General features: G+C 39.7%; 1 protein-coding gene across 1 annotated transcript in view; it reads right to left on the bottom strand.

Annotated features, from left to right (window-relative positions):
* LOC307064933 (uncharacterized protein) overlaps nt 1-8452 on the bottom strand; it is a gene marked incomplete at its 3' end in the record, with an annotated part of 176156 nt that extends 167704 nt beyond the window's left edge. Inside the window, exon 1 of the mRNA XM_079721639.1 lies at nt 8350-8452. Within this exon, the coding sequence (XP_079577765.1) occupies nt 8350-8403 (54 nt within the window). The 5' untranslated portion in view covers nt 8404-8452. The remainder of the gene's footprint in view (nt 1-8349) is intronic.
* Nucleotides 8453-12261: the final 3809 nt, after the last annotated feature.

The raw sequence follows: 12261 nt of genomic DNA, 5'->3' as shown, positions 1-12261 counted from the left end.
AAAGGCACCCCTTCCTCCTGGGGTTGATGAAGGCCTGTGTCCAGGTAATGTGTCCCTTGCCCAGTCCTCCTTACACAGGGGGCCATTGTTTGTGGTGGCTGTGAGAGTAGCAGGATGCTTTGAGACAAGGTGAGTTACCTGCTGGCACTCAAGATTTTTACCCCAGGAGCCTTCCATGACCCGCAGGGCTGCAGCTTTCTGAGTTCCCCGGCTGAAGTAAAGGACTCTAAAAGCAGCAAGGTCCTTCTGTCTCAGGTCCTTCAACTTCCAGGTGAACGTTCTGTCACAGCACCTGGTGTGTGGGATCTTCACTTCCACTTTGTGCTGCCCCCACCTGTCTCCTGGCTCTTCACACATCTATCAGGAGGTCTCTGTGCAAACCAAGGCCACAGAGCATCGTGGCTACACACACTATCATGCAGTCAGACAGGCACAGATTCGAGTGCCAGGTTGGCTCATATCACTGGGAGAACCTCTTAATTTCCATAAAGCTCCATTTCTTCATCTCTAAAATGGGAGTTAGTAAGAATAACTATCTCAGAGGACTGTTTCAACTTTAAACTGTAAAATGTACTTATACAGTGGCTGGCAGATAATGCTTGTTATTATCATTGTCTGTTGGCTGTTGTTCTTAGCACTATGTATGTTTGACCATAATTCATACTCAGAGTTGAAATCAAGAAAAAGCCCAAGATTTTTGCTCTGAAAAATGTAATTCCTCACCAGTGCAATATATCCTTAAATACCAAATATAACATATAACTCTTATAATTGACTTCATAGCATATTATATACATTTAAGTCTTTGCATTTAAAAAATATGTTAATATAGATATAGCAATTTCCTTTTGATTTAATATTTTCCTGGTACATCTCTTTTCCTTTTTTCTAACTTTTCTGAGCCCTTTTGTTATAAGTGTGTGTCTTTAAAGAGCATATCCTAGATTTTTGAAATCCTACTCTAAAACCTCTATTTTTTTAAAATCTCTATTTTTAATTGCAGATTTAAGCATTAGCACTTATTTTATTTAAAACTTGTGATTGGACTTAATTTCTACCATTTTATTTAGTGCTTTCAATTTACCATTTTTTTTCCTTCTTTTCTGTCTTCTATCAATTATTGTTTGCTTTACTTTCATTTTTTACTCTCTACTAGCTTGAAATTTATATAAGCTATTTGTTAAAGGTTACCTTTGAATTTTTAGTTTACATGCTTGACCTAAAAAAGTCTAAATTTGATCATTATCTCTCTTCCTCTAGAAAAGGAGATATCTTTTCCTCCATCTCACATGCTATTTGTGTCAATATTTTAGTTCACCTTGCCTGTTTGTCCCCCAGATTAATCATCATAGACCAATTTTTTTTTTTTTTTTTTGTGGTACGCGGGCCTCTCACTGCTGTGGCCTCTCCCGTTGCGGAGCACAGGCTCCAGACGTGCAGGCTCAGCGGCCATGGCTCACAGGCCCAGCCGCTCCACGGCATGTGGGATCCTCCCGGACCGGGGCACAAACCCGTATCCCCTGCATCCACAGGCGGACTCTCAACCACTGCGGGAAGCCCATAGACCAATATTTTAAATGGTCAGTGCTTATTTACATTTACCCGTCTTTACCAACTTCCTGGCTCACGGTTGTTTCTTATCTAACAGTCATTCCTCTGGATTCAATTTTCTCCTTTATGAAGTCCATTCTTTAGTAGTTCTCTCCTGTGCCTCTTGGCATTAAAGCCTAAATCCCTTGTTGCTGAGACCAGCACCATCACCCAGAGTAGCTGCAGCATCAACTCGAGTTTTTAGCTCTGGTTTCCCAATCCATCTTTAATCTTGGCAACTGAGGAATTTCATTTCTCTCTTTAAAAGAATGTCTGTTATATCACATTCTGTATTTCAAAGTATTTATAGCTGGAGTCCATTTTTATGTGATCAGATGTCACCATTCCTATACTGAGTGTACATTAGGTAGCAGGCTGTATTCTAGTGTCGGAAATGAAACAGTTTTGCCCTCCAGGAGCTTACAGTCTAATGGGGATAGTTATGAAACAAATATGTGTAATAAAGTATTTTAGGTCTTATAGATGATATAATTATCAGATCCCACACTATATTGAGCCACTTAAGAATAAATACATTGTCTTAGTTGTCTTTCCAACCTTAGTATCTAGGGAAGAAGTACTAGCAGATAGAAGTTGCTTAATAAATGCTTGTTGCCTGAATATATGAATGAACTATAGAGATCAACAAATATTTTCACTGTTGCTTATTCCCACTTTTTAATTCATGAAAAGTAAGATGTTTATTCTTTTTTAATTACAAATAGAATTTTTATAAAGATTTAATCTTAAAGATGTTTAATTTTTATTGTACTACTAAAAATAGTTCATAATTAAGTCCTAATTCGGTGTCAGGCGTTGTTCTCAGAACTTTCCAAGCATTACCTTATTTGAACCTCAAGATAACCCTAAAAGGTGGGACTTCTGTGGCAAAGCCTGGGTTGCACATTTGAAGCTCTATTAAGGCCTAATTTAAATTAGTCTGACTCTAGCTTCTGTGCTTTGGTACCATGTATGTGTGCATTTGTCAGAGTATGGGTTCAGTAGTAATTTCCAATTAAAGATTATCCTTTGTTTCTACAGCTACAGTCTCTGTTTGCAGAGCTTAACCCATTTACAACGTGATTACTGTCTTACTGATTGGTTAATTATCACTGGATTAGAAGACCCCCTTCATTTCCAATGACTCCACACCATGCTGGTTTCACTGTTGCTATGTTGCTCTGAAAGTGTACCTATAGGACACACTTTTAATCTGTGACCCGTCTCTCATCCGTAGTTCCTTTCTCCTACCACCTTCTAGCTAGGAGTGGCACAGTTACTACTACCATCAGCAACCCCAAGTACTTACAAATAAACCACTTAATAATAATCTAGAATTTTAGAATTTAGCCAGGAATCGAAATTTAGTATACTGCTTGGTAGCATTTGCCCTTAAGAATTGGGCCAGTATTAGCCCCAATTTTTTCCTGTCACCTTTGCTATTCTCCATGAGTTCTCAAAAAACTATTGATTGTAGTTGTGGAATTATATCCAAAATTATTTCAGCACCCTAATATATCATTTTACAGTAGTCCCAAATATTGAAATTATTGTAAGAGTCTAGATTTTTTTTTACTGTCTTGGCCTTATATGCCCTTTATTGATAATGTTCTACCTTTTCCAGTTTGAATTTTGTCTCATTGGCAGAGAAAATGTAAACAAATGAGAGTAGAACAGTTCCACAAAGGCATGACTTACATTTGCCATCCTTGGACTAATAGTATTTCATAGTCCCTCGACACACATTTACCCAGCACACACTAGTTTCCAGGCACTCTTCTAGGGGCCATGGATAGAGTTGTAGACAAAATGGACAAAAATTCCAGATTTCATAGTACCTGCAATAGGGTGTTATGGGACAAGAATGATCTTTTTCTACTCTGAACTCTCTGGCGGCTGTCTTTAGGGGTCCCAGAAAACCTTTCCAGCCTGTTCCCACCTGCTTCCACCTGCTTCATCACTACCACCAGCAGATGGACATGTGCAGACATATATGACCCTAAAGACACACCAGACGGCTCAGTATTTCAGGGCCCAATCCTGCATTTTCCTGCCTCTGTGTCTTTGCTTTGGGCATCACCTCTACCAAGAAAGGTCTTCAACCTCCAAATCCTACCAGTAATTCAAAACTGCTCGTAATCTTGCTGCCAGGCCATCTTTATTCATCCTGATACAAATACAGGTCTCTGTTTCATGCTATCTCAGTATACTTTGGATTATAGTGATAGTACCTTTTCTAATCTGTTTTGGATTGGGGTTACTTGCGTATATAGATAGACCCTTCTTACGTTGTGAGAAATAGTCAGAACCTGGAGTTAACAGATTCTTTTCCCTTTTACGTCTTCAAAATTCACACAGTGCCTAAACAGCACTATGCACAGAGTAAGTTTTCAGTAATACTTGTTAACTAGAACAATTATGTCACCTTCTCTGCTGTATAACTTAATTTTTATATATTTATTCAGTTTTTTAATTCATTTACTCAAAAGGTATTTAGTTAGTGCCTACTAGATGCCAATCACTTTAAGAAATTGAGGCTACACAGGTGAGTGAAGCAGACAATAACCTTTTTTACCTAGTTTTGGAATTATTTATGTTAGGGCTCCTGAAAAATCACCTGTCTGTAAGGATTGATAAGACACTGGGGCATATTATTAAAGGAAGTGGCAGAGTTTCTTATGGAGATTGTTAAGTGCAGTCGACTTGATGTCTTGAGGTATCTGAATGAATTCTTCCCTGGAGGCCGGGGATGGAGGCTTTTATCTCAGAATGTTCCCTCCAGGTCTTCAGCTTTATGAATTAATATGCGTGAGAGCAAACAACCAAGTGAGGCCATTCTCCCCCAACCCTTAGTTATTCATTCCAACAGTGAAGCCAGTGAAAGGTTTCTATAAAAATCATTAGCTGTGGGAATCATAGTAGATTTAACACGTTCATCAGCCCTTTAGACCTCATCTAAAGTAATCTATTTTTCCAGGAGCTGAAAGAGTTTAACAACCTAGAAAGGTCAGTTCTCTGAAAGGGATCTCAACAATATCTGGATTGCTTGCATTTTGTGAGAAGGGAAGATACAAGGCAATTTTGTAAGGAAAAAAAAAAATCCCTTGACTAGCAGAAAAAAATTAGCCTTTTATCTCCCACAGAATAGTACTTTGAGAATGTCAGAAGGCTTGACCAAAATGTAAGTGTATGAAACAGACCATAGGAAAGCCTGGGATTATAAAGGGGCCACCCCTAAAAAAGATAGGAAAATATGAAGATATCCTTCATCCATCAGCAGCCAAGTTCATAACCCTCTGTTGTCTCTCCTCTCCTCCCCACCACCTCCGCTCACTTGCCACCTCCAAACCCCATGCAGGGTACCCAGGACACGGCCCCCAGAGAGATCCTTTCTTAAACTGACCTGACCACTTGCAGAAATTTCACCATTCATACTTCTGTACTCTCTCGAGAACCCTAACACTATTTTTCCAACTGGATGACTTCTAATGGCCTTTATTTCAGCTGTGCTGAAGTCAGAGGAATTAGCTGCTTCTGACTTTATGCTAGTGAGATGCCTATGTGAAAGGTTAAAGAAAATTATCTTTCTGTCATTGTTACTCAGAGGCTCCTGGAAGTCAGTCCTGACCGGGAAAAGAGATTCAAGCGTGAGTAATAAAACTGTGTTTATCACTGAGCAGCTGAAGGGTGAACAGCACAACTGGGGATGCTTTGACGTTCCCAGGATTGCAGGAAGACTGGCTTCTCCCCAGAATGCTTCAGGATCTGTCCCCGGTCCATCTCAGACATGCTATCAGATGTAGAAATACCTCTCCGCCTCCGCACCAAGCACAGACTGCCCTCCTCCCGGAAGATGAAGCAGCTGGAAGGTGAACACTATCCTAGAACAAAATATTCCACTCGAGTCTCTGCCTTTATCTGGGCCGTTGGCAGTCAGCCCAGCCATGAAAGAAATGTCACTGGCCTGGGCTGAAGCAAGGAATTCCGTCAAAAAGGATTACAGGTGGAAGGAGCTATGGGGGAGAGATTGCACTGAGGGCTTCTGGCTGGAGGAGGGACTAGGCCTTTTCTGAAAGGAGAGCAGCTGCCACCCCCAGAAGCCCTCAGGTGTTCGTCTATTTTAATAGGACTTCAGTGGAGGCTTGTCCTGGTGTGGAGTTGGTTTATCATTTATGATAACTCATTCTTCACCATAACTTCAAACATTTCCTTTCAGATTCACTGACATGTGGGGAGAGTGATTTTACACTCCCTTCACTGAACAAACACACATTGAAGGCTTACAGTGTAACAAGCACTAACTACTGCCTGCTTTGAGCATGCTTTGAGCTTCAGCCCTGAAACCAGAAAGACAGGGCCTGTCACATATGGGCTTTGCATTCTGTTGTGTGGGCTTCTGGGGAGGGGGACATATATCAATAGAATAAACAAAGAAATTGATAAGTCATTTCTTATCCTTTTATTGGATAAGAAACTAAGACAGTGCTTTGTGATCAGGTAACTGGAATAAAGATAGATTTTGTTTTTTAGGATGAAGGGTCAGGACTGGTCCTGCTGAAGACATGACCTTTGAACTTGGATGTCAACTATAAGAGCAGCCACCAAAGATATGTGGACAGGAGACTGTAATGGAGGGTACAAGAAGTAGAATATTTAAAATGGAACTAAAACTTGGAGTTTAAATGTGATAAAAAATACAGACTTATGAAAATGGATAGAAAAGAAAAGCTTGACGTTTCATAAAAGTAGCCAGTCAAAGGAGGTAAGATATATGAGAAATAGGATATTACAAATCTAAAATTTTACAGATATTTTCTATATATATATCACATATATAGCTCATATTATATATATCTCAAAGTACAATACATTTTACCAAAAAGTATTTGTATAATTTTTAAAACTAAAATAGACTTTGGTTCATAGTTCACTTCCTTTAACACTTTCAAATTAAAGATGTCATAACAATGAAGAGAGACTAGTCACCAAATTAAAAGACCTGAGATGATCTTGCCTATGTCAGGATACTGCCTATAAGAGCTAACTCCCAGAAGTCAGCAGGTATTTACCAAGTCACAAGAACAAATACCGTTGTCCTTAAGGAGTTCAACTTTTGTTGAAATGTCTGTTATATCATAAAATGATATCATTAAAGGCAAGACATAATGGCTACAAGTGAGGTATAAACAAGTATCCGGAAAGCATCAGGATATAGTGATTTATTCCAAAGGAACCGACAAAGGCGAACAGAACAATATTTAATTTTTAATTCAAAGTCCATGGCAAATGATCTCTGAGAACTGCCAAACTTTTGTTATGGTAAGACATTAGGAGAGCTGAAAATAATATCAGTAGGAATGAGCTGAAGTCCAATTCCTCCAGGTTTTACTTGTGGAGAAAAAAATATCTGAACTGAAAGAGATGCTGTTAAATCATGAAGGACACATGATTTATCTTGCAAGAACCGTTCTAGGTGCTCAGATTTCTTCTTCGGACACTTGGCTAGTCTGTCATTGTACAACTTAGTATGGGGGCTTCTTCTACCTGGTTATTATGTGTGACCCTCAGTCTCCATCAGGCCTTCCTTCCTTTTCATAGTATAAGTTTCTACACTTTTCTGTAACCCTGGTTTATTCCCAGTGCCTTATACCCATCCTCTGTTATTTGTGCTAGAAGATAAAATAGTTATCTACACTGTATAGTAACGTTTATACTTAAGAGATAAAACAGAACCACCATACGCATTGACAAAAGTATACAAACAATAAACAGTTAGGTGGGCCTCAGAGGTCTCATCTGCTACATGAAAGGATGGATGAAGACAGAGCAATACATATAAAACCATCGTGAGGATAACGTCAGAAGCCAAGAATCTCGTGCTCAGCCAAATTGTTGTTCGTGTATAAAAACAGTCTCTGTCACATAACTTCCTGAGAAAAACTTCTTAATGTAATTCATTTGACCAAAAAGCAAACAAAAATTTAAGAATCTCCAAATGGGGAATGTCATGGAACCTATGAACTAGTTAAACAGAGTTAAATCTCAATAACTTTGGAAATGTGGTTACATGCTGTAAAGCAAAATGTAAACATAAAAAATTCTTCCCAAGGAAGAAACATGGTACAAAATGTAATCTCTGGTCCCACACCCCAGATGAGGTTAGCAGAGACTGGGAGTTCCTGGGGTGCAGACGGAACGACACACCATAAATTCCCCACTTTTATCCATGGGCAGCCAAGAGACACCATTTCATTCTTGAACTTTCATAATCAGAAAAACTTAGGGGTGCATTCTTGGATCTTGTCTATTTCTTTTGCTCATTAGTAATAAGATTTGACACACTGACTTGTGTAGCTCAAGTTATTTTACAAGGAATAAAAATGGCATGTAAAGGAATTTCGATTTAAAGCCAAATTCTTCTGACTTCTGGGTATTTTCAGTCTCATCCAAATCTTCTTGGTGACCCCATCCCTGTCTTAGAACTAATTCCCCATCCAGAATCGTCCAGCTTCAAGTATGTGCCCACAGAATCAGCCTCCCTCTGTACTTCTTTTCTTTATTAACCTGAGAAAATAACTTTTCTGCCTACACAGCCCTACCGCTGCCCTAAGCTTCTCAGTTGACAATCTTCCCCATATAGTTTGCATTAACAGGTTGTCTACCAGTCCTTCTAGAATACAAGGCACACAGCACACAGCAAAACTGCCCATTTCTCCCAGGCGCTTAATCCAGAGCAGTAATAAGCAATATTCCACTCACCTGTTTTCCATTTCTCCCCAGTTGCTCTGCTAGTTCCTGATGTAACGCATCCATAAAAGGGGTCCTTCCAACAGTTCATGCTCCCCACTCGGTCTCCTTGCACTAATAAAAGCAAAAACCAGAATAATGTTAACAGTGAACAACAAACAGCAGCCAAAAGAAACCCAGAGCAGCACAATGGCCACATTTTCTACTTGGATTAGAGTGTCTATTGTGTCTATAGAAACCATTGCTTCTATCAGGCCTAACACCTGAGTTACGTTCTGATCTGCCAAGCTGCCTTAGTATTTACTGAGGAGCCACATCCGACCAGTAATTTTTAATAGCTTGTCCTCTATGGATTTCAACCCACACACTAAAGCACCTAATAAAAATTTTAAAAGGATAGGTGAAGGGACATGAGGACAACAGAAAGTTAATAGTCTTGTCCACCTCCATTTGAAGAGACAAAGAGGATTATTTCAATTTATAGGCAGTGTTTGTATAATAAGACAATTGCTGACGGCACCATCTTTCAGCAATGGTTTTTTTCTTTTGATGAGCTTAAAAATATATAAAATATAATTGCTGGAAAAAAAATCAGCAAGCTCGTATCAGTAATTTCTGATGAGGTGTAGATGGGAGGGTTGGTTTACAAATCTGAAACCCTTGTGGACACAGTAATGAAACTGAAAAAGAAGAAAAAATTCCCAACAAGTTAATGGCACTTCTAATGTTGACACACATCCCTCCCACACTTCGCTACACTGCTGCAACAGGTAGAGCAAAGATGGGGCCTAAAGAAGGAGGCATAAATTGCAGTTCCAAGGTCGGGGGGAGGAATAAATGAGGAGGGTGGGATTAACATGTACACACTACTATTTATAAAACAGATGATCAACAAGGACCTACTGCATAGCACAGGGAACTCTACTGAATATTCTGTAATAACTTATATGGGAAAAAATCTGAAAAAGGATAGATACATGTATATGTATAACTGAATCACTTTGCTGTACACCTGAAACTAACACAACATTGTAAATCAACTATGCTCCAATATAAAATAAAAATTAAAAAAAAAAGAAAGGTCAGAAAGAATTGCAGTTCCAGAACCAGACCAGAGAAACTCCCCTCAGCTTGAGGCTTTATGAAAGACAGCAACTGTGCTTGTCCCTGGATTTGACTTAAGGGAGAAAGGAGGTAGCTGAGGCAGCTGAGATGTATCATTTTAGAAGGAAGGGATTCATTCTAAAGCAGCCCTAAACATAGAAAACAAATACCATCAAAGGAGGCTTACCAAAAAAAAAAAAAAAAGGAAATACATTAAGTCCTCCTTTGGGTTAGAAATTCTTCATAAATTCTCCAATTTAAGCCTGTGCAGTAATTCACTATCTCTTTCCATTCTCACGAGTGTTGAGGTTAGGAGGATACCTAAAGGGTGATTTCTCTTGGGCTGAACACCAGGAGGCTAAGGGGAACAGAACTGTTACAGGCATTTAAACAAGAGGACAGGAAAGGGGCGATACTGAAAGGTACTTCTGTGTCCTTGGTAGCTATGTCAATGGGTAGTGCCCTATTTGTGCTGAAAGATGTTTCTGGAGAGATTAAAAGTGGTGCAGGGAAAGGACTGTTCATAACACTGAAGCAGGATTTAACAGGTTGCCATTTAAACCTGTATGTTCAGAAAAAGAGGCCATCAAGCTTTCCTACTCAGCAAGCAAGCATGCGTTGATCACCTGCAGGCCAAGCACAGAGCTGGCAGCACAGGGACATGAAGCAAAAAAGACATAATTTCTTTCTCAAAGATAATTATAATGTCATTGTAAAAGCCAAATACACTCATGAAGCAATGCAGGGGAGAAAGCAATGTGACATTTCAGTAGAGCACCGTGCTAGGCTTGGAAGACGACATGGAGGAAAGGCCTTGAACTCTGACATCAAGGGCTTATTTCTAACACAGCTGGGGAGTCACGATAGGAATGTCTCTTGTATATTCAAGGTGGCTGAGGTCTTGAAAATGTAGTGGTACCAAGAACAACTACCCCATTGGCCAGGGATCAAGGGGTTTCCCGGAATGTGGGATTTTTCAGTCCTAAAACTGGGACAGTCCAGGGAAAGCCAGGATGAGCTGGCAACTCTGTGTAGTGGATCAAGCACAAGTGTAAACCAAAGATCTTCTAGTACTGTCTCTGAGACCACAGGCAAGTTATGGAAAACTGCTCTATGTTTTTTTCTTATCTGAAAAATAGATTTAAACGATTATAGATTAAAGATAGTATATTAAAGCCTCTAGCATACAGTAGCCACATTATTATTATGGTGTATTCTATGTGCTAAAGCAGGGCTTTAGTCAGAAAAGTCCCAATGCATTTCAGAGGAGGAAAATAATCACTGTAGTTGGGATAGGAAAGGAAAGATTCATAAGTAGAGTGACCATCTCATTTCTCTTCCAAGCTGGTACACTTTTGAATGACAAAGAGGATATTCTTACTAAGTGTGCTGAGGCAATGGCATAAACTATGTATGTTCCAGACCAACCAAAAGGAGTGGTCAGCAAACACTTAAGGTTTGAAGGAAGAATGGAAATTAACTGGCAGAAATGTCATGAGATGCAAAGGCCGGGCACCATGTAGTATTTTTATGAACTGTGGTGAGAGAAGACTGCTAAGTCCTTGTTAAAGGGTTCTTCTGGGGCTTCCCTGGTGGCGCAGTGGTTGGGAGTCCGCATGCCGATGCAGGGGACATGGGTTTGTGCCCCGGTCCGGGAGGATCCCACGTGCCACGGAGCGGCTAGGCCGGTGAGCCATGGCCACTGAGCCTGAGCATCCGGAGCCTGTGCTCCGCGACGGGAGAGGCCACGGCAGTGAGAGGCCCGCGTACCGCAAAAAAAAAAAAAAAATTTAAAAAAATAAAGAGTTCTTCTGAATGCACAGTGTGTGATAAGAATAGGGATAGAAAGAAAGGGTTCAGGCTGTAGAATATTTTAAATAAAATTTAACAGGTTTGGTTTTGTCTCTTACACCATAAGGAGTCATTGAAAGTATCTGAGTAGAAAAGCAAAATGCCAAAGTAGTATATTAACATCAATTTGGCAAATTGGAATGGAGAGAGATAAAAAAATCAAATAGGTAAATACTAAAAGGAATATTCAGATATAAGGCGAGGTGGCAATGGTCAGGGACAGAAGAGAAATGTCTAAAGAAATATTTGGAAGAAAATTTGAGAGGGCTTGGTCAGAACTAATTAGAGAGAAATAAGAGAGAACTGAACATGATTTAATGCATTGACAGCTATTTGTTTAGAAAGAAAAAACTGATACTGGTGACAAAAAGTGATAACATATTACATGTCACATAATTTTCAAAAGTATCTCAACATGAAAAATAAAATACTAGATAGATTTCTTTTTTGTTAGTTTCCTTTCACTGAGAAGCTCTCATCAGGTGATAATATCATCATAGATGAAGATGCTTTGACAAGATGCATCCCTGGGACCTCAACTTTGTAATCTACACTGAATGACAGTTGGAGAAGCGGGCGGGTGCAGTGTTAGGCCTAGGAGTCCGGTTGATCAGGCGTGGTCTGAGACTACACATCAAGCCCAGCAAAGCCAGTTAAGGATGAGAAAGTCAAGTCTATCTGTGGATACAAGTAGAGTAAGAAGGGTAGGATTCAATGTCAGGAGAATCAGATCACAGAAGTGAGGAACCAAGACAAGGACACTGGGGAAAAGCTATCTGAGCCAAGAATGAAAAGATGTGGGGAGGAGAAGTGAATGGAGCAGTGAAGATGAAGGTTGAACGAGAAGGAATCTGACATCTATTGAAGAGTCACCTACAATTATTCTCATGATAGGGATCGAATATGTCCCCCCGCAAAATATGCCACTGTGGCATAAAGATTATTTTGAGCTGAAGGCAACTGAGAATC

Source organism: Hyperoodon ampullatus, assembly GCF_949752795.1.
Source record: "Hyperoodon ampullatus genome assembly, chromosome: 16".
NCBI classification, from domain to species: Eukaryota; Metazoa; Chordata; class Mammalia; order Artiodactyla; family Ziphiidae; genus Hyperoodon; species Hyperoodon ampullatus.
The sequence above is the reverse complement of the archived record's forward strand: the minus strand, read 5'-3'. Positions and strand labels throughout refer to the sequence as shown.